The sequence below is a fragment of the Vitis riparia genome, chromosome 12 (genome assembly GCF_004353265.1).
Source record: "Vitis riparia cultivar Riparia Gloire de Montpellier isolate 1030 chromosome 12, EGFV_Vit.rip_1.0, whole genome shotgun sequence".
NCBI classification, from domain to species: domain Eukaryota; kingdom Viridiplantae; phylum Streptophyta; class Magnoliopsida; order Vitales; family Vitaceae; genus Vitis; species Vitis riparia.
In genome coordinates, this window is record NC_048442.1 from 8,936,046 (window position 1) to 8,957,522 (window position 21,477).

The following is a 21,477-nucleotide window of genomic DNA, read 5'->3' on the forward strand; positions in this document are numbered from 1 at the left end:
GAATATAGCACACCATAATTTGAAATTTGGAGAAATCTTTCAGCTATATGTCTGATTTCTCGGAGTTTTACAGCTATAAATTAATTTACTATGTTTGGTATTTCCTATAATAAGGAGATTCTGGTAGCATGTTACCCAATCTCATAGCTATTTTGTTTCCTAAAATTAGGGAATCTTTTTAGGTAAGTATCCTGTGAATAATGGGATGTTATTTTCAGCCACTCCACTATTTATAACAATGTATCTTCTTCGCTATTCAAGGAATGAAAAATAGGACCATCTTTTCCTTCTCATATTTCTTCATGGTACAAGAGCCTCCTCTAAAAACTTAGTTTCTTGAATGACAAAATATGGAATGGCCATTGAAAGGCAAAGCTCAACCTCTGAAGTCACCTCCAATCATGAAGTTATCATCTCAAACAACAATGAAAGATCATATGGCAATATTCTTCCCATTACAAGACACAAACTGAATGGGCACAACTATCTCCAGTGATCACAATCCGTCATGATGTTCATCTATGGAAAAGGGAAAAATGATCATCTTACCAAGGCTGTAGTTCCTCCCAAGAAGAAAGATCTAAAATTTAAATCATGGAAGTCAGAGAATAACATGCTCATATCCTGGCTTATCAACTCCATGATCAATGATATAGGAGAAAACTTTCAGCTCTAAGGAACAACAAAGGAAATATGGGATGCAACTAATGAGACATGCTCCAACAATGAAAATACATCAGAATTGCTTGAAATTGAAAGTATTCTCCATGAGCTACATCAAGGAGACATGTCCGTCACTCTACTTCTACACACTCACATGTCACTAGCAACAGTTGGGCATGCTCAAAGAACATGATTGGGACTCCCCAGATGATGGAATCAGGTACAAGGAGATCATAAAAAAGAGAAGAATATTAAAGTGTTTTACGAGGCTCAATATGTATCCTGATGAAGTTCGAGGGAGAGTGTTGGGATCGAAGCCTTTACCCAATATTTGAGAAGCTTCCTCAGAAGTCTGCAAAGAAGAGAATCGAAAAAAGATAATAGGTTCACAAAATGCCACACCTACCATAGAAAATTCTACCCTTGCTGCTCAAGGGATTCAACACCATAGCAATGACAATCGATAAAAAAAAAAAAAAAAAAAGGAAGACCATGGAGTGATCACTATTGCAGACTTGGACACACCAAAGAAACATGGTGGAAGACTCATGATAAACTAGCAGATTGGAAGCCTACACATCCTACTAACGACAAACAAAGTCATGGCAATCTAATCTCAATTGATGAGAACTCCACACCATCCGGACTTAGTCTTTTTAGCAAGGAACAACTAGAACTTTTGCAGAAAATGTTCGGTTAGTCACAACAAGCTCCTCTCACCTCTATGACTGGACCAGGTCCTTGGCATAGAAAGGTAATTTTTTAAATGCTTTAAATGTTAAAAGAGAGAAGATGAGTCCATGGATTGTGGACTTAGGAGCATCAGACCACATGACTAGAAATGCTAATATTTTCCATAAGTATAGCTCATGCCATCAAAATTTTACTATCATGATAGCAAATGGATCTCTCTCAAAGGTGGCCAATGCAGGCTCTATTATTATTTCAAATAATCTGACCTTGGATTTTGTTCTCTTAATTCCAAATTTTAATCTACTATCTATTAGTAAACTCACTCGAGAACTCAATTGTGTTACTAAATTCTTCTCAAACTCTTTTGAATTTCAGAACTTGGATTCAGGGAAGACAATTGGCAGTGCTAAGATGTGTTCAGGGCTTAATATCCTCAAAGTTGATGATTCGCTTGAAAGACAAGCTCACAAGGTAGCTTGTGTTGCGTCAAAAAGTTTATTTCATAAAAGTTCTTTTTCAATTGCTAATTCTAATACTGATAGTGCAGTCATGTTGTAGCATTATAGGTTAGGTCATCCAAATTTCTTATACCTTGAGAAACTTTTTGCTTCATTATTCAATAATAAAAGTCCAAAATTTTTTCAATGTGAAATTTGTCAATTTTCCAAACGTGTGTAATTCCTATCCCAAGCAACCATACATAGTGATGCATGGGGACCTTCTCAAATAAAAAATATCACTAAAACTCAATGGCTTATATCTTTTGTTATTGATCACACTAGAATTACATGGCTATTTCTCATGAAAAAAAAAAATCAAAAGTTGGTAAACTTTCAAAATTTTCAATAGTATGATTCAAACTTAATTCCAAGCCAAAATACAAGTGTTAAGAACTAACAATGCAAAAGAGCACTTCAAATCAATCCTTGGTGATTATCTCTCAAGTTAAGGCATAGTACATCAAAGTTCTTATGTTGATACTCCTCAACAAAATGGGGTTGTTAAAAAAAAAAAAAAATACACCTTCTAGAAGTTGCTAGGTTACTAATGTCGGATTCTGAGATAGAGGACTTAGAAGGTCTCATGCGGTCACTTGATGGATTGCATCTATCTCCTTCGGTTCCAGATGCCAGATTTTGGCCATTATCTTCTTCAGGGCTTTTTTCAGTCAAATCCTTCTTTCTAGCATTATCTCAATTTTCTGGATCTCCTCAGGTTTTCCCTTCTAAGTTCGTTTGGAATTCTCAAGTTCCTTTCAAAGTGAAGTCCTTTGTCTGGCTAGTGGCACACAAGAAGGTGAATACTAATGACATACTACAAGTGAGAAGACCCTACAAAGCCCTTAGTCCTGATATTTGCATTCTGTGCATGAAGCATGGGGAATCAGCAGATCATCTTTTTCTTCATTGTTCCTTGACGATTGGGTTGTAGCACCGGTTATTTTTTTTATTTTTCATAAGTGAGCACAAATTATATTAAAGGGCAAGAAGCCACAAAGCATACAGGGAGTATACAACGCAGCCAAACCCAAAAACAAAAGAAACAAGCAGCCTCACCAGCCCTTAAGTAGCCGCTAGCCACTCCAAAAAGACTAAAAGCAAAGAGGACTCCTCTCCCATGTACCCGAATTTCAGTTAGCTAAGATGGATTGGGTCCCCCCGAGGAACATCTTTGACATGATGTCCATCAAATTTAATGGTTTTGGTTCTTCTAAGAGAGGGATGGTTTTGTGGCAAGCTGCGAGCATCGCTCTAATTCGGATTGTGTGGAGGGAAAGAAACGCAAGGATTTTTTAGGATAAAGTAAGGAATTCAGAGTATCTTTGGGACTCTATTGTTTTCCTAACTTCTCTTTGGGCTTTCTGTTCCAAGGTTTTTAAGGGAACTCCCCTTAATGTGTTACAACTTGATTGGTTAGCGGTGTGTACTCCATGAGGAATGGTCCTTTATAGAGAGTTCGCTTGTTTTACAGTGTAATTTCCTGTAGTTTAGTTTTCTTTGGCAGAAGGATTTCTCATCCTTCTTTTTGTACTTCTTTTTATCTATCAATATATCTCTGTGTCATTTCCAATCAAAAAAAAAAATGTTCTCGACACATGTTCCAAAACATTTTTGGGGAGATGTAGTTCTTACAACAACTTATCTTCCAAACACCTTGCCAAGTTCTTCTCAATTTATATCCTAGAACTTGAATCATTTCCACCGTTCCCATTAGAGTGTTTGGGTGCTCTGCATTTGGTCCTTGATTGCAAGGTGTTGGATTAGCCTATTCCATACTTGGGACTTCCATTGGGAGGGAACCCAAAGGCAAGTGCATTTTGGGACCCAATGATTGAGAGAGTTTCCTGAAGATTGGATGGGTGGAGAAAAGTCTATTTGACTTTAGGTGGGAGGATAACTCTTATCCACTTGTGCTTATTTCATATCCCTAACTACTTTATGTCCATATTCAAGATCTCTTCTTCAATGGCATTGAAAATTGAGAAATTGTAAAGGGATTTTTTATGGCCTCGGCTTAAAGAGCAAAAGAGAGACCGTCTTGTCAATTGGGACTTAGTGTGTAAAACTAAGGGGGAAGGGGGATTAGGGTTCGGGAAGATCTCTGTAAGGAATCGTGCTTTATTAGGGAAATGGTTTTAGAGGTTTACTGAGGAAAAGTACGCTCTTTAGCATCAGTTTATTCTAAGCATTTATAAGGCATTGGGCACATACTAACGGGTGGGATGCTAACACTATAGTTAGGTAGTCACATCGCTGTCCTTGGAAAGTCATTGCACGGGTCTTTCTAGATTTTTCAAGATACACTCAGCCAGTAGTGGGAGATAGGACAAGAATTTGGTTTAGGGAAGATTTGTGGTGGAGGGATCAATCTTTGTGCTCTCAATTCTTAGGTCTATTCAAAATTGTCACTATTAAAAACCTCACTATCTCATCAGTTCTTGGGTACACTCATCCTTTCTCTTGGAATCTAAACTTTTGCAACAATCTTTCAAATCTTAAGATAGAAGATCTTGAAAAACTCATGTCATCTTTCTCACACTTGCACTTATCTCCTGTTGGTCATGATTCAAGAGTTTAGTCCCTATTTTCTCCATGTTTATTCACAGTAAAGTTGTTATTTTGGGTCTTAACCAATCATATTGATCCAACTCCATCATTCCCTATTGATTTTGTATGGAAATCACAAGCCCCATTTAAGGTCAAATCTTTTGCTTGATTAGTGGTACTTAAGGAAGTAAACACCAATGACATGCTACAACTCAAAAGATCTTACAAAGCCCTTAGTCCTAATATTTGTCTGTTGTGTATGGAGAGTTGTAAAAAGGCAAATCACATCTTTTTACATTGCCTATTGAGTTTGGGACTATGGCACAAACTATTCAACTTGGTTCGTATGGATTGGTTCCTCCCAAGAGTATATGCAACATAATGAGTATTTCATATAGAGGATTGGGAAACAACAATAGAGGCAAGGTATTGTGGAAGCTTGCTTGTCTTGCTCTAATGTGGGTGGTGTGGGAAATGTCAGGATCTTTGAGGATAAGGCGAGATCCTCAAAGGGTCTTTGGGACATGATCTTTTTCGTAACCTACTTTTAGGCATCTTGCTCCACAACTTTTAAGGGTGTTCCCCTTAATTTGATTCAACTTGATTGGATGTTGGTGTGTAACTCCAAGGGAGTGGGCTAGCAAGGATAGATTATTTTTGTATGTTCCCATATGGGACTTAGGTTGTGGAACATCATAGTTGTATAGATTCTTAAACTTGGAGATTCTTGCTTTTTGTTTGTGTACTTTTTGGAGGATCTCTCATCCTTCTTTGTACTTATTTTACTCACTTCAATATACTATATTGTTGTTTCTCATAAAAAAATAAAAACATACATTAACAAAATTGGAGCAAACTTATCTCAATGCAATCAAGTGCATATTCATTGGGTACTCTTCAAATCAAAAGGCATACAAGTGCTATTTCACTGATCACAAAAAGATTATAACTCCATGAATGTCACAATTTTTTAACAACCTTAGCATCCCAAATCCGATATTCAAGAGGAGAATTACACATAGGAATACAAACTTTAGGATGTTGAAACCAATGTTCCAAACTTGTCTTGCAGTCCTTCAAATTCATATATTGATCCTAGTCCTCAAGTCCTTCACACCATCCAAAGTCCACTCAACTTGCAAAAAATAGTGAGCTTATTGTCTATTCAAGGAGAAAAAAGATTGAAGAGAGTATAGAGCAACAAACACTTCCCGAGCAAATCCAAGAGTCTGATCCAAATTCAAGATTAGTTGAAATTTCACCAGGTAACACTAGTCCTACATCTGCCAGTATTGAAATTTCTAATGATGATCTTAATCACCTGATTGCCTTGAGGAAAGGTGTGAGATCCTGTACAAGTCACCCAATCTATAATTTTGTCTCTTATGAAGGGTTATCACCTAGTTTTCATGTCTTTGTCACCAATCTTGACAAAATACAGATTCCCAACACTATCCAAGAAGCTCTAATGTTACCAAAATGAAAAGTTACCATTGGAAAGAGATTCTTGCACTAAAGAATGGAATTTAGGAAATTTCAAATTTTTTTTTTTGATAGGTAAAACATATGACCTAAATTCACCTGGCAGAATATTTTTTTTTTTTATAAGCAATCACAATTCATTAAAGAGGCAAAAAACCTCAACGTATACAGGACGTATACAATGCAGTACAAGCCAAAACAAGCAAAAAGACCAAAAAAACAAACCATCCCTCATCTGGAGGCAAACCACTCCAGGAAATCTAAAAGGGAATGCGGCTCCTCTTCCATATACAATTTAGCCCAACCCCAGATATTACAAACAAAAGAATATTTGAACCTCTGAATAACTAAGACCCCCCCCCCCCCCCCCCCCCCCCCTAAAGGCTAATCTATTCCTTTCCTTCCAAACCATCCAAAAAAATGAATAATGGAATGGAATTCCAGAATATTTTCTTTTTTTCCCCACAAAAGAACCCCCCCAACTATATAAAACCTCCTTTACAGTATAAGGGAACACCCACTTGACCCCAACTAAGCCCAACACTAAGTCCCAAAGAACTCTAGCCACTGTACAATGAATAAGTAAATGATCCACACTTTCCTCTTCGCATGCACACAAAAAACACCTATTCGGGAGCTGCCACCCTCTTTTTTGAATCCTATCCAGAGTCAAGATCTTTCCCCAAGTAGCTTCCCACGCGAAAAACATGATTTTAGTTGGAACTCTTCCCACCCAAACCTTATTCTTCGGAAAATTGACAGCCCTAGCCCTATCCAACCAGCTGTACGCATCCTTCACTCTAAACTGCCCACTTCCCCCTCCCTTCCAAACAACTGAGTCCTCCTCCCGAGTAATCCTAACTCCTTTCAATGTTTGAAGCAACTCACCTATCAACTCCACCTCCCAATCATTGAAATCCCTACTGAAACACAAATTCCAACCTCCTTCCCCTACATTCTGGTCATACATGTCTTCAACCTTTGCATTTCTATTGGCTGCCAAACTGTAGAGATGCGAGAACCTTTGGGCCAGCGCTGCATCCCCGCACCACACATCAGTCCAGAAGCTGATTTTGTTACCTTTCCCAACCTTGAACCCCATTTTGTCCCAGCACCATTCAGCTTCCTTTAAAATTTTCTTCCACACCCCCACACCACATGCACCCACAGCCTTTTTGGTCCTCCATCCATAGTCCTCCTGACCGTACTTTGCCTCCAACACATACTTCCAAAGGGCCTCCTTATCCGAAGCGAATCTCCACGTCCACTTACCAAGAAGCGCTTTATTCATTGTAGCAAACTTCCTTAGGCCCAACCCCCATTCTCCTTATCTCCACACACCACATCTCACTTAACCAGATGAGTTTTCCTTTCCATAAGACCCCCCCCCCCCCCCCCCCCCCACAAAAAGTCTCTTTGCAATTTTTCTAATCTTCTTGCCACAGAAATGGGCACACGGAATAACGACATCTGGTACACTGGCATGCTTCCCATAGTGCTTTTAATTAGAGTGATTCTCCCACCCTTTGATATATATTGGCCCTTCCAAAGAGCAAGCCTCCTTCTCATTTTTTCTTCAATCCCGTCCCAGCCATAAGCAGCCTTATTAGGCACCCCCAACGGCAGCCCCAAATACACATTCGGAAGCTGCCCCACCCTACACCCTAACTTCACAACCAACTCCTCTATCCTTTGCACCTCTCCTACTGGAATAACCTCGCTTTTAGCCAAATTAATTCTTAACCCGGACGCGGCTTCAAACCAGAACAAGATCCAGCTTAAATTCGTTAAGTTCTCCTTCTTTGCCTCACAAAAGACAATCGTATCATCGGCAAAAAGCAAATGAGCAATGTGGACAGCCCGACCTCTATCACACTGAATTTTGCAACCTGAAATGAAGCCCCCCTCCATAGCCCTTCTGATTAGGACGCTCAGCACCTCCATCCCCATTACGAATAGGTAAAGGGACAGGGGATCCCCTTGACGCAGCCCTTTAGAACTCGGAAAAAACCCAGCTGGCGTTCCATTCACCAGCACTGAAAATTTGGCTGTGGAGATACACCACCACATCCACCTCAGCCACTTAGCTCCAAAACCCATTTTTTCCATCACTTTCAAGAGGAATTGCCAATTAATGCTATCATAGGCCTTCTCTATGTCTAACTTGCAAATAACCCCCTTATCTCCCTTTTTTTTCCAGTTGTCGATCACCTCATTAGCTATTAGAGAAGCGTCAAGTATCTGTCTACCTTTAACAAACGCGTTCTGATCTTGGGAAACTACTTTATCTATAACTTTTTTAAGCCTGTTGGCCAACACCATTGCCAACAGCTTATAGAGGCCCCCCAACAGGCTGATTGGCCTGAAATCTCCCAAATCCTCAGCCCCTCCTTTCTTGGGAATCAACACCAGAAAGGTGTTGTTAATACTCTTAAGGAACGTATCCCGTTCATGGAACTCCTTAAACATCATCAGAATATCCTCCTTGACGAAATCCCAGCAGCATTGCCAAAAGAAGACTGAGAACCCGTCAGGACCTGGGGCTTTATCCCCATTCATATCCATCAAGGCCGACAGAACTTCACCCTCAGAGAAGGAATCCTCCAGCATCTCTGCCTCTTGCACACAAATTTGATTAAAAGGGAGATTTCCAATGTCCGCCATCCACCCCGGACTTTCAGAGAATTGCTGCTTAAAAGCATTAGCTACCCTCTCTCTAATTTCCCTCTCCTCTGTCAGCCTAACCCCATCAATTTTAACTCGGTCCATGTGATTGACTCTCCTATGAGCAGACGCCATAACGGTGGAAATATCTCGTATTCCTATCACCTGCCTTCAGCCAAAGTTCCCTAGACACCTGCCTCCAGTGAGTTTCTTCCAGATCAACCCACTTAGCATAATCCTCCTTGGCTTTCTTCTTACAAGCTACTTCCTCCATTGACAAGCTCCTTTCCTCCTCTACTCTGTCCCAATACTCCACTTGTTAAATCGCAGCCTCCTTGTTACTTCCCAGATTACCAAACTCCTCCCTATTCCAAACTTTAAGCTTCTGCTTCAGTTCCTTCATTTTCTCCGATAATCTAAAACTGGCACTGCCCCTGACCTCTATCCCCTGCCACCAACTCCGGATTAAATCCTTAAACCCCTCTACTTTAAACCACATATTTTCGAATCTGAAGGGTGCAGGCCCTCTCCTCCAACTACCCCCCTCTAATAATACTGGATAGTGGTCCGAAATCGGCCTGGGGAGCCTCCGCTGACTCACCCTACTGAACCGATCCAACCAACAAGGAGAGACCAGGAATCTATCTAGACGGGCCCTTGACATGTTATTCAGGCCCCCAGACCACGTGAATGCACCCCCTTGCAAATGAAGGTCCACAAGGCCTAGATCATCTACCACTTCCGCAAACCTCCTCATAGCTGAAGTCATTCTCCCTTGCCTACTTCTCTCACCTTGAGCCAGGGTAATGTTGAAGTCACCACCTAGACACCAAGGCCCCTCCCAAATTCCTCTGATTGCCCCTACTTCTTCCCAAAGCCACTCCCTTTCAAGTCTAGTAAAAGGGCCATAAACCCCCGTAAAAGCCCAAATCACCCCATTCTCCATTGTCCTGAATCTACAGGATAAAGAGAACTGCCCCACCTCCCACTCCAGCAACTCCAGAGCTCTTTTATCCCAACAGATCAGAATACCCCCAGCCGAGCCACACGCATTCAGGGCCTTCCAATCCAGTGGGATGTAAACATATCTTCATAGTTAAACACAAGGCAGATGGAAGTGTGGACAGGTTCAAGGCTTAGCTTGTTGCTAAAGAGTTCACTCAATCCTATGGAATTGACTACCAGGAGATATTTGCCCTAGTAGCTAAACTCAGCACAATTTGGGTACTATTATCATTCGCAACAATTTTAAATTGGCCTCTTATCAACTAGATGTCAAGAATGTTTTCCTCAATGAAGTTCTAGAAGAAGATGTCTACATGGAAATTCCTCCTAGCTTTGAGACATAAACAACTATCAACAAAGTGTGTAAGCTCAAAAATTCATTATATGGTCTCAAGCATCCCTAAGAGGTTAGTTTGACAGGTTTACAAAGGCAGTGAAGAGGTATGGGTATTTTTAGTGTTAGACAGATCACACCTTAGTTGTCAAACACTCACCTAAAGGAAAAATAACCATCCTCATTATGTATATAGATGACATCATTCTAACAAGGGACTATGAGGAGGAAATAAGCAAACGTAAGGACTTTCTAGCCAAAGAGTTTGAAATCAAAGACTTGGTCAATCTCAAATACTTCCTTGGTATGGAAGTTGCTCAATCAAGAAAGGATATTTTTGTTTCTCAACGAAAATATGTTCCAGACTTACTAAAGGAAACAGGGATGCACAAGTGCAATCCTATTGATACTCTAATGGATTCAACAACTAAACCAGGAGCTAAAGAAGACAGTGCATGAGTAGACAAAGGCAGATACCAAAACCAGTAGGAAAACTCATATATCCTTCTCACACTAGACCTAATATTGGTTTCTCTATCAATGAGGTAACTCAGTTCATGAACAATCCAACCAAAGAACACATGGAGGCTATGCATCAAATCCTAAGATGCCTAAAGATGACACCAATGAAGGGCCTATACTTCAAGAAGACGTGAAGCAAAGATATTGAAATCTCCACTAATGTTGATTGCGCCAGATCAATAACTGACCATAGATTAACATCTGAATATTGTACCTATGTGTAGGGAAATCTCATTACATGGCAAAGCAAGAAACAATTTATTGTGTCAAGAAGTAGTGCAAAATACAAGTTTAGAGCCATGGCACAAGGCATGTTTGAAGGAATATGGCTGACAAGGACACTAAGAGAATTGAGAATCTCAATTGAGAAACCTATGAAAATGTTCTGTGACAATCAGTCAGCCATAAGCATTGCTAAGAACCTAGTTCATCATGGCAAGACAAAACCTATGGAGATAGATCGTCACTTCATAAAGGAAAAAATAGAGGAAGGGATAAATTCAGCTAGTATACACACCAACATGCCTTCAAATAGCAAATATCCTCACCAAAGCTCTACCAAGGATCAACTTTGAAGATTTGGATACCAAGCTAGGTTTGATCACACCTACAACCCAACTTGAGGGGGAGTGTGGACATCTTTCAGTTATTGGTCTAATTTCTTGGAGTTTTACAATTGTAAATTAATTGATTGTGTTTGGTATTTTCTATAATAAGGAGATTTTGGTAGCATGTTACCCGATCTCATAGTTATTTTGTTTCCCAAAATTAGAGAATCTTTCTAGGTAAGTTAGTAGATGTATCACGTGAATGATGGGATGGTATTTTCAGCCACTCCATTATTTATAGCAGTGTATTTTCTTCTCTATTCAAGAAATGAAAAATAGAATCATTTTTTCCTTCTCATATTTCTTCAAAATTTTAGCCCAAGATTTCACTCATTGCGCACAATGATTCTCATGATAGTTCAGGGGTGATCAATAAAAAACTGGCTTTAGTTTTACCAAATAAATAGCAAGACGTGACATCCCATCAAATCAACATAGCTGAATTTAGGCAGGATCCTTTCACATCATTTGCACTTGGACATTAACATAAATAATCAAACAACAGAATCACAGGTACAGAGTTTTGGAATGTACAATTAAAACATGTCAACAGGCAAAACATGAGACTAAACAAAGAGCCAGCTTAAAATTCCAGGTGGTTCAATATTTTTGCACTTCTTTGTAATATTTTCATGCTTTCATATTTTACATCATGGATCAGGTGATTGAAAACCAGGCCCTTTTACAACTTAATATCAGCTTCAATTTTTTAAGAACACTGCATTAACTTACTACAAGCAATTTGCAATCACAATACAATGACTGAGCCAAATTCATATATGGTTGTGTCAAGATGGGGACCCAGCTTGGAAGTTTACTAGTTTCTTAGACATGCTCATACATGCTAGTTGATTGAAACTCAGATTTACTGTAGCATTAGCATTGTGAGTTACCACAGCACTTAGAGCAAGTTATTATAAGTATTGCAGCTACAGTAGCAGCAAAATTTCTCTATCTGGATTTTAGATATTTGGAAGTACTTCTTTATGCTTATTTTCTTTCAATCCTTCACAGACAGCAAAATATTAGCCAAGCATGCCTCGACATTTGCACAAAACTTTTTATATTAATGCAAGATTCAGAATAATTCTTGAAGTGGTTGACTTCTGAAATCTTTTTGTTTGACACTTTCATAGTAATCTTCTTATCAATGAAGAAAAACAATTAAAAAACCTATCTAGTGAAAAAATTCCGTTATAGAGCAAAAATTCAAATCTTCCTGCATTGGATTATTTTGAAATTTAAATAAGTCAAAAAAATATATGAATTTGGAAAATGCATTTGAATGTTAAAACAGATGAGAATTTGGAAAATAGATTTGGATATTGCTCTCCTAAGGAATAAATTCAAATTCCACTCACTTGATAAAAAAACAAAATGATATGTAATTAATTATAAAAAAAAAAATTGTCAAGTTCCCTTTACTGACCATAATATAAATAATATCTAATTAAGTGCCTTTTTCTATTTTATTTTTTTCGCTAGTTGTTTAAATAACAATAACTACTAATAACAATATGGTCCCAAAAAAATATGAATTAAAAGTTTAACAGATGCGTAACTGATCAGAAGTCTCTGTACGGAACGTTTGTTCTCCCACCGAAACACAAGCAAGCCACTTGTCCTTGAACTTCATCTCTGCCTACAAGGAAATAAAAAAAAAAAAAAAAAAAAACATGTTTGGTTGACAAGAAAAAGCAGGAAATCAAAAGGTAGTCAGCATCTTTACAGCCTGTGTTTCCAAGAGAAAATATTAAAAAATAAATAAAATAAAGTATAAATTAAAGAAAAGATATTTTTATAATTTTCATAAATAAAAATAATCAATATAAATTAAAGAAAATATATTTTTTGAATTTTCTTATTTTCATAAATAAAAATAATAAACATGCCCGGCTGGGTTTTTAATTGTTGTATATATATATTTTGAATTTGTTAAAATATTTTCTAAATAGTTTTGAAGTTTAATATATGTAGGACTTATGATATTAAGAATAAAATTGAATAAAACATAAAGTTTTAAAAAACAAGTACAGCTCAGATTTCCATCAAACAGACTTTCAGGTTATATTGGTTCAAAAAAAACATATAGAAAAAAAAATAAAAAATAAATTTAAATAAATAAATTATTTTCATATATAATTTTAAATTCATTTCATTTAACCCAAATTTTTAGTATAAAAATTAAATAATTTTAAATTTTAAAAGTTTCTAGCTAGCTCTAAATCTATTTGATTTTTATGATATTTCTAATTAAATGATAAAATAGTTCTCCTTAACATTTGGAATATTTTCTCGGGAACCAAACGGAAATTAAGAGAGAGAAAAAGATCTTTCAACATTTTCCAATTCTCGGGAACCAGACGGAAATTAAGAGAGAGAAACAGATCATTGAACATTTTCCTAAATTTTTATATAAAATGTTCTTAATATTTGGAACATTTTCTCGGCAACCAAACGGAAATTAGGAGAGAGAAAGATCATTGAACATTTTCCTTAATTTTTATAAAATAAAATAAAAAAAGAAAGAGACTTAGCCAGTGTTTGGATTGGTAAAAACCTTTTTAAGCTTGATAAAAAATTTTATTTGAACTTAGAACATGTCTTTTAGAAACTTTCTTTCAACTTATATTAAAAAATATTTTATATTTAATAAAAAAATTTAATCCAAAATATTTTAAAATTATGACTTTGACCCGAGTGATTTTAGTTCTAACTTCTAACCAAACCAGTTTCAGGAAGAGAGAGAAATCGTCGAACATTTTCCCCTAATTTTTCTGAGCAACCAAACGGAGATTTGGAAAGAGGACAAATCGAAAAATTTCCTCCAAATAACAAGCAGAGGGTTAAAAAGAGAGAGAAAAACGTCAAACATTTTCCTCCAATTTTCCAGAACAACCAAATGGATACCTAAAGAGAATAAAGATCGTTAAAAAGCCTTCCTCCAATTTTTTTCACAACACCACAACCGAAACTTAGGAACAGAGAAAAAGCAAGTCGCCAAAGATTTTCCTCCTATTTTTCTCAAGAACCAAACAACAACACTCGGAAAAGAAAAAAAAAAAAAGTCATCAACCATTTTCCTACAATTTTACTCTACCAACCAACCAAACTAAAGCCTTGAAAGAAAACGCCGATCAAACATCTTCCTCCAGTTTTTCGCAAGAAAAAATTGGACACTTCAAAGAAAAATAAAACAAAAAGACCGTGAAGCATTTTTCTCCAAAATTCATCAAGAAACAACGAAAAGCCTGGAAAGAGAAAAGGCTGACCCCATGGAGCGTGAGAAGAGCGATGCCGGCAAAGTCCTCTGCGGCGAGGCGTTTGTTGTGAGAAGAGGAGACATGGCGGTGACTGCTATGGGGAATTTTACGCCAGACTCGGGCAACGCGAGACGAAGACGAGTCTTGCTGGTGAGTTGATTTGGAGCTTCCGTGCCCCATTCTCTCTTTCCTCTCTCTAACTCTCTGGTCTGATTTGCTTGGTATGTTACGACATTTCACTATTTTATATGATAATACATACAGACATTAAAGATATAAAGTGATTTGAAATATTCTGAAAAATATGTTCAGAAAGTTCAACTACATTCTGGCCTTTCCTTCCGTAACCTTTTTCTCTCTCCCTTTTTACTTTTTCTCTTTTACCTTTTTGCCCTTTTATACATTTATGAAAAGTCATCGCACTCCAAGGTTATGTTTGCCTCCCAAGAATGTGAGGGAAAATCCTTACATGAAAAAATATATATATAGAATCAAGGAAAAATAAAAAATAAATTCAAGATTAATGAATTGTTTATATATTTATTTCAAACTCATTTTTCTCATTTTAACTTTTCTATATAAATATTAAATAATTTTAAAATATATAAATTTATAAATAATTTAAATTATATTTTATCTTTTTTATATTTTTCATAACAAAATAAAATATAAAAAATATTTTTCTAAGCATTTTTTAAGAAATGACCATATGATGCCTCTAAGCAATTTCCAATTCAACTTTCATAATGAGGAGTAGGACCTATTTTTCTTAGTTATTTTAAAAATAAATTTGACTTTATAATTAATTATTTAAATAATAAAAATAGTGAAAATTTTAATATATCCTTAAAAAAAATACTTAAGATCTGGGAATTGTTTTCAAGACAATTTTATGTTAATCAAAACAAAAAATACAAGAAATGCGTTTGACAACTAAAAATTATTTTATATTTTTTATTCTTAAGGATATAAAATATGATATTTTCAGAAAATATACAAATTTTTTAATATTTTTAATTATATTTAACTTTCTTTTATATTTTTCATAATAAAATCAAATATAAAAAAATAATTTTCTTTAATATTTTTTTTTCTTTTCGCTATTGCTTTTTGGAAACCAAACATAACATAAGAAAAATTGTTTTATAATATATGGTTTCATTATATAAAAAATAAAAGAAAATCAACTATAATTTAAATTAATTAAAAAAAAATCATATATTTTAATATTATTTAATTTTTATATAATAGAAAAAAACAAATTTAATCTTAAATATATTTTAATTTTTATTTACTTTTTCTTTCTTACTATTTTTCCTTCCTATTTTCTCTTCTTTACATTTCCTCAATATTTTCTTTCAACTGCATTTTGCCTCGTAAATCAAACATAGCATTATTATTTGCCAACTAGTTTTATGTCTTATTTTTCTAGTCAACCAATCACCATACTCATGATTTTAATATATATAATATGGGATATAGATGGATGATGGATCTTTATTACTATTATTTTTAATAAGAGTTTATGATTGGAAATTTGGAAGTGAGTTTAAAAGATAATAATAATAATTATAAGGAAAGAAAGAAAATATAAAGTAAGTTATGGTGTGAAATGCATTGTGAATACTTAAAGGCCAGCCGCCATTATGTCATACAAGTCCCGACTTTGAATAATTTTTTTAATTTCTAAAAAGAATCTTTTTTAATAACTTTTATATAATATGTATGAACTTGTCTTATTTCTTTAAAATTTAAGGTTAATTTCATTGAGACCCCTAAGATTTAGCATAAATACATTAAGCCAACGTAAGTTTTAAATCTACTAAATTAGCATCCCTATAAATGTATTTCCTATATAAATTTTATTTAAAAAAATATATAATTTAGTTTTTAAGGAATTATTAAATACTCCTATCTAAAATATTTTTAGTTAAAATATTTTTAAAAAATAAATTTGATAAACAAAATAAATTTATAAGGATGTTAATTGACAAAATTTAAAATAAATGATGATTGAGTATATACCTCATGGTCTCAATGAAATTAACTCTAAAATTTATTTATATAAATTATTATTATTTTCCATTTTTAAAAATAGAAAATAGAAAATGTGTTGGAACCAATCTTTGAAAGAAAGCATGTGTCATTTTACTTTTGTTGGTCCAACATGTAAATAAATCCCATAAGTAGCATTAAGGTCACATATGAAAATTTCTATCCAAAATTTTTATAATGCTTTTCTAAATATTTATTTGACAAAGAAAACATTTTATTTTGAAAATGTTTATGTGACAAATCTAGAAATATTTATAGGTGGTAATTATTTTTTTAATTTAATATTGAATGTAATTTTCTTTTGGATTTTAAATTATTTGTTTTTAACTTTTTTTCTATTTATTACTTATTTTTAATTCTTTTTGTTAAATAGAAAATGACAAAGAGTGTTTGATAAAACTTAATATTTAATACCTAATGAGTTAAGTTGATTTTAAGTTAAATTATATTTAAGTTATTTAATTAAAATTTACTACTTAATTCTTACCAGTATTAAGGTTGTTTGATAAAATTAACTTAAAATTTACTATAAATCATCAAATTAACCTATTTATTCTTATAAATTATATTTAGGATAAATGAAGTTGAATAACAATAAAAATCTTGGAATAGCAAAAGAGATTATAAAGGTAATTAGGACAAACGAGGATAAAAAAGTAAAATAAATATGTAGATTTAAAAATAAGTTAATTATTTTTATTTATTACTTAAAGTTATTTTTTTACTTTAAGTTATAACTTTAAATTATTTTATCAAATATAATGACTTAAATTAAGTTATTAACTTGCTTTAAATTATTAGGTTGGTTTACCAAACACCCATACAATATTTAATTTTTTTATTGAATATTAAAAATAAAAATTTTGAAATAACCAAAACACAATCTCAACACCATCTCACTTAATAAAAATAGAATAATAAAAAATAAATAACATAATATTTAATACTATTAAGTATATTTAATACTATTAAGTTATATTTAGAATTAAATTAAATTAATTTTTATTTAGATTTAAGTAAAAAAAAATTACAATTGCAGTGTTCTTATTCAAAGGTAGGGAGTTTTGGTATCTATTTAGAAATATAAAAAATATATGAATTTAGCATGTTCTTAAAAAAAAAAATTGAAGGAGTAAAAAATATTAATACTCCAATATTTTTAAACAAATTTTAAAAGTCGTCTTAAAAAACGTCTCAAAGACTTCTCTTATTATCATTATCTTTTATAGTGTCATTAGAAAGGTGGCCACTTGTGCGAGTGCACTTCCACAACCTTGTCGGCTTTTGGTTGAAATTGATTAGGCTTGTATGGCAAGTAAGAGAGGAAAGCCAGAAATATGACTAGACATGCGGAGCGAGCAACATCTGTGAGTAACATTCAGTATGCCTTTGCGCCCGGGAGCATACTTCCAATAGATTGTGAAGCTAATGCTAACCTTAAATTTGGCTAGAGTTTGAAGAGGGGAAACATGAATGTGACTTGTGCTTGTGTGAGGGAAGGGGGTGTAAAAAGAACATGTTACCATGCTTGAACTAAATGATACATAAACCTTGTGAATAGCTGGTGGAGATTCTTAATATTGTAGTATTCATTAATGGATAAATCAAATTAGATGATGTAGATCTCAAAATTTATCTTATTTTTATTTTATATTAATTTTGAACCTAATTTTATTATTAATTTTTAAATCTTAATTATATGTGATATTTTTTATTAATTCATTATCTAATTATTAGTTTTTATTATTATTATTATTATTATTATTTTTATTTCCTTCCTTTCTCTCTCATCTCTTCTCTCTCTTCCTTACCTACCCTCACCAACCCTATCACCCAAGACCCATTTCTACTCTTTATCATTTTTTTTCATTTTTTATTTCATCTCCTCCATTCCCAAGGCAAGAATGGTCGGGCCCCTCTGTTCACCTCTTCCTTTTCTCTCTTTCTACTACTCTCTAGAGACTCATAGACAACCGGCCCATTTTTGGCTACTGCCATTTCTCTTCTTCTTCCTCCACGGCACCTCACACACTACTGGCCGAACACCCTTTATTTCCTTCCCATCTTCTTCCTTTCATTCTCTATTTTTTTTTCTTATTTTCTTTATTATTATTATTATTATTATTATTATTTTCAAAAACTCAACCCCTCACCGCCATCGATGAGACCACCGACCAGTCACCGCCGGCGAACCACTGCCGGCCGGTGACCCCCTTCCCATCTCTCACTTTCTCGCCTCACCCATTTTCCTTTTAATTATTCATTTTATTTTATTTTATTTTTTCTTTTCCATTTTTTTTCTTCTTTTCTTCTTTCTTTCTTTCTCCTTTCAACTCCACTGCCGCCCAGCCGGCGCCGTCCAACCGTCGCCGGCGAGCAATTCCGGCGACCCTCTCCTCTATACCTCCACTGCTAGTCTCTTTTCTTCTTTGAAATCGGTTAATTTTTTATTTCCTTATTTATTATTTATGTGTAATGTATATTTTTTTAATCAATATAAAATTTGGCTTTGTAGATATATTGCATTTGGTGATTAATTTGAAATATTTAGATTATGTCAATTACATATTATTTAATTATCTTATTTGGACTTGGGTCTATTGCTTATTGGTTATTTTTTGGATTTTGAGATTTTGATATGAGCTTATACATTTATGTTTGTTTGTGAGTCTTGTATTTGGGCTTTGAGACTTGGATATGTATATTGGATATCTAGTTGGGCTTAATTAAATATATTGGTTTTTTTTATTACATGTGGGCTCTATATATTAAATTTGGTTTGATTTTGGTTGTGAATTTAAGTTTGTATATTAAATTAGGCTTGAATTATGGAATATTAAATTTATGTCTAATAAAATATATCTTAATTTATCATTGAAATTATATTTGAGTTATTTTTGTTTTTACATGGGCTCATTCTGTAAATATGTTGGCTGACTACAATTTTATGACACGTGGAACACAGAATTTCATGGAACAAAGTGAGACTCAAAAAGTTGTAAATGGAGCATTGAATTTGTTGTAAGTTTGTTTGGATATATATTTTATTTCCTACTCTTATTCAGTTTTCATTTTTATAAATATTTATTTGTGCATATTTACTTGTTATGTACAAAATTGAATATCGAGCAAATCAGAAATTTTGTTTAAATGAGGGAAAGAATTCAATAAACATGTTTTAATAAAATAATAATTTTAAAATATTATGTTTAATAAAATAATTTAATTTATTTTATTTTTATTATTTTTTTATAAAAATTCAAAAAAATGCATTTAGAAAAATCCAAAAGAATTGTTTTTAATAGAATTTGAAAAACTGTTTTTAATAAAATTGTCCAAAAAAATGTGTTTTTAAATAAATTCTTTTTCCTTACTTTAAAATAGGATTAAAAGCAATTTTTTGAAATAAGCGATTGGATTTTTTCTTCTTTTTAATTAAAATTTCTTTTGCAAATAAAATTATTATTTTTTAATAATTTGTACAAATTACTTTTCTTAAATAAAAACAAATTAAAATACTTTTGTAAATAAAATTGTAAAAATTCATTATTTTCTAGTAAAAGCAAGTAAAAATAATTTATGTATCCAAATTGAAATTTTGTAATAAATTCTTTTGATACAATAAGTGTAAATAATTTTTTTTTTTTAAATTGAATTCAAATGAAATTGAGAAAATAAATTGATTTTTTTTTTTTGTAAATAAATAAATTAAAATCATTAATTCAAAATCATTTTTAATATAATTCTTTGAAATTTCTTGAAAACTATTTTTTTTTAATATTTTTTTTTAGTTCAATAAATCATTTTGCATAATTCTCTTATCATTTATTTTGTGTATTTTTGTAATTAGACTTCATCATTATTTTTGTGTATATTGATTTTCACTATGACTTGTACATGCTTATTTGCTTGATTATTTTTCTTGGTATCCATAATTAATTAATTAATTGTTACAATTCCCTTAATTCGATTAGTAGAGACCGTATGTATACGGGCCTAGAGGGGTGCTACGGCTCACCACCGTACCTTCCCAATAAGTAACCTGACCCTCGAATCCAGATTTTGTTTTTGCAGACATGTCTTTTCCAAATAAGGAGTCACATAGGGTTTTCTTTCATATTTTGTTTTCCCTTAAAAAAAATTAAAATAAGTGGCGACTTCAAATCTTTTAAAAAAAATCAATTTTTACCAATAAAACAAAAAACGAGTTTCACCATCGAATAGGAACGCATGAGCCGAAATGCGGGGTCCATAGAAGGAAAAAGTACTTTTGACTAACTAATTTTTTTTTTTTTTAAAAAAAAGAATTCCAAATTTTCTAAATCAATTCTATTTTCATCAATTTTAAAATACATGTATTTTTTCATAAGCCAAATAATTATTTTTTGAAATGATCCTTTTACTTGTCAAATTAATAACAGCATTTTAAATTAAGAATACAATTAAAACTAAAAAAAAACTTTAAAATAAAATATTAACTTTCACTTCGCTAAAACATATTAGTAGAAAATATAGATATCGAGAAAGAGTTGGAAATACGATGAGAATGAATATTTTATTTCTTTAATTTTTAAGTCTTTTTTATTTTAATTATATTTATTTTAAAATTATTTTAGTTTAATTATATTTTAAAATTTTAAAATTTCTTATTATTGTTAATATCACCTAATAAAATTTTTATTCAATTTATTTAAAAAATGAGAAGATGAGTGGATTTATATAATACAAGATATAAAATTATTATTAATTAGAGAATTAGAAAGATTTTATTTATCACTTAAGGATTTTCGAATTTTTTACACAATAATTTGTATATCATATTATATAATAAAATATATATAATATATTTATTTATAAGAGACTTTTATTAAATTAGAATGATAAATTAATTCTTTTGATAATTTTATTTAATATTATCAAGTAAAAGGGTATTTTAGAAAATAATTATTTGTTTTATAAAAAAGTATATATATTTTAAAATATTTTTAAATGGATGAAGGTAAAATTGATTTATAAAAGTTGAGTTCGTACATGTATTTTCAAATTATTTACTCAATATTTTTAAATGTAAAAATATTTTAAAATATTTTTACAAGTATATATTTTAGTTTTCTTCACAACAATATACAATATTATTTAGT

At 32.8% G+C, this 21,477-nt stretch overlaps 1 protein-coding gene across 2 annotated transcripts in view; it reads right to left on the bottom strand.

The window, feature by feature from the left end:
- Positions 1-14,534, bottom strand: part of LOC117926327 (phosphatidylserine decarboxylase proenzyme 2-like) — a 75,172-nt gene extending 60,638 nt beyond the window's left edge. The window contains exons 1-2 of one of the 2 annotated variants that reach the window (XM_034845420.1): positions 14,291-14,534; positions 12,581-12,660 (exon numbers count right to left, since the gene is read on the bottom strand). In XM_034845420.1, the coding sequence (XP_034701311.1) occupies positions 12,581-12,660; positions 14,291-14,461 (251 nt within the window). In that variant the 5' untranslated portion in view covers positions 14,462-14,534. The remainder of the gene's footprint in view (positions 1-12,580; positions 12,661-14,290) is intronic. The other variant, XM_034845419.1, reaches the window with a different exon arrangement.
- Positions 14,535-21,477: the final 6,943 nt, after the last annotated feature.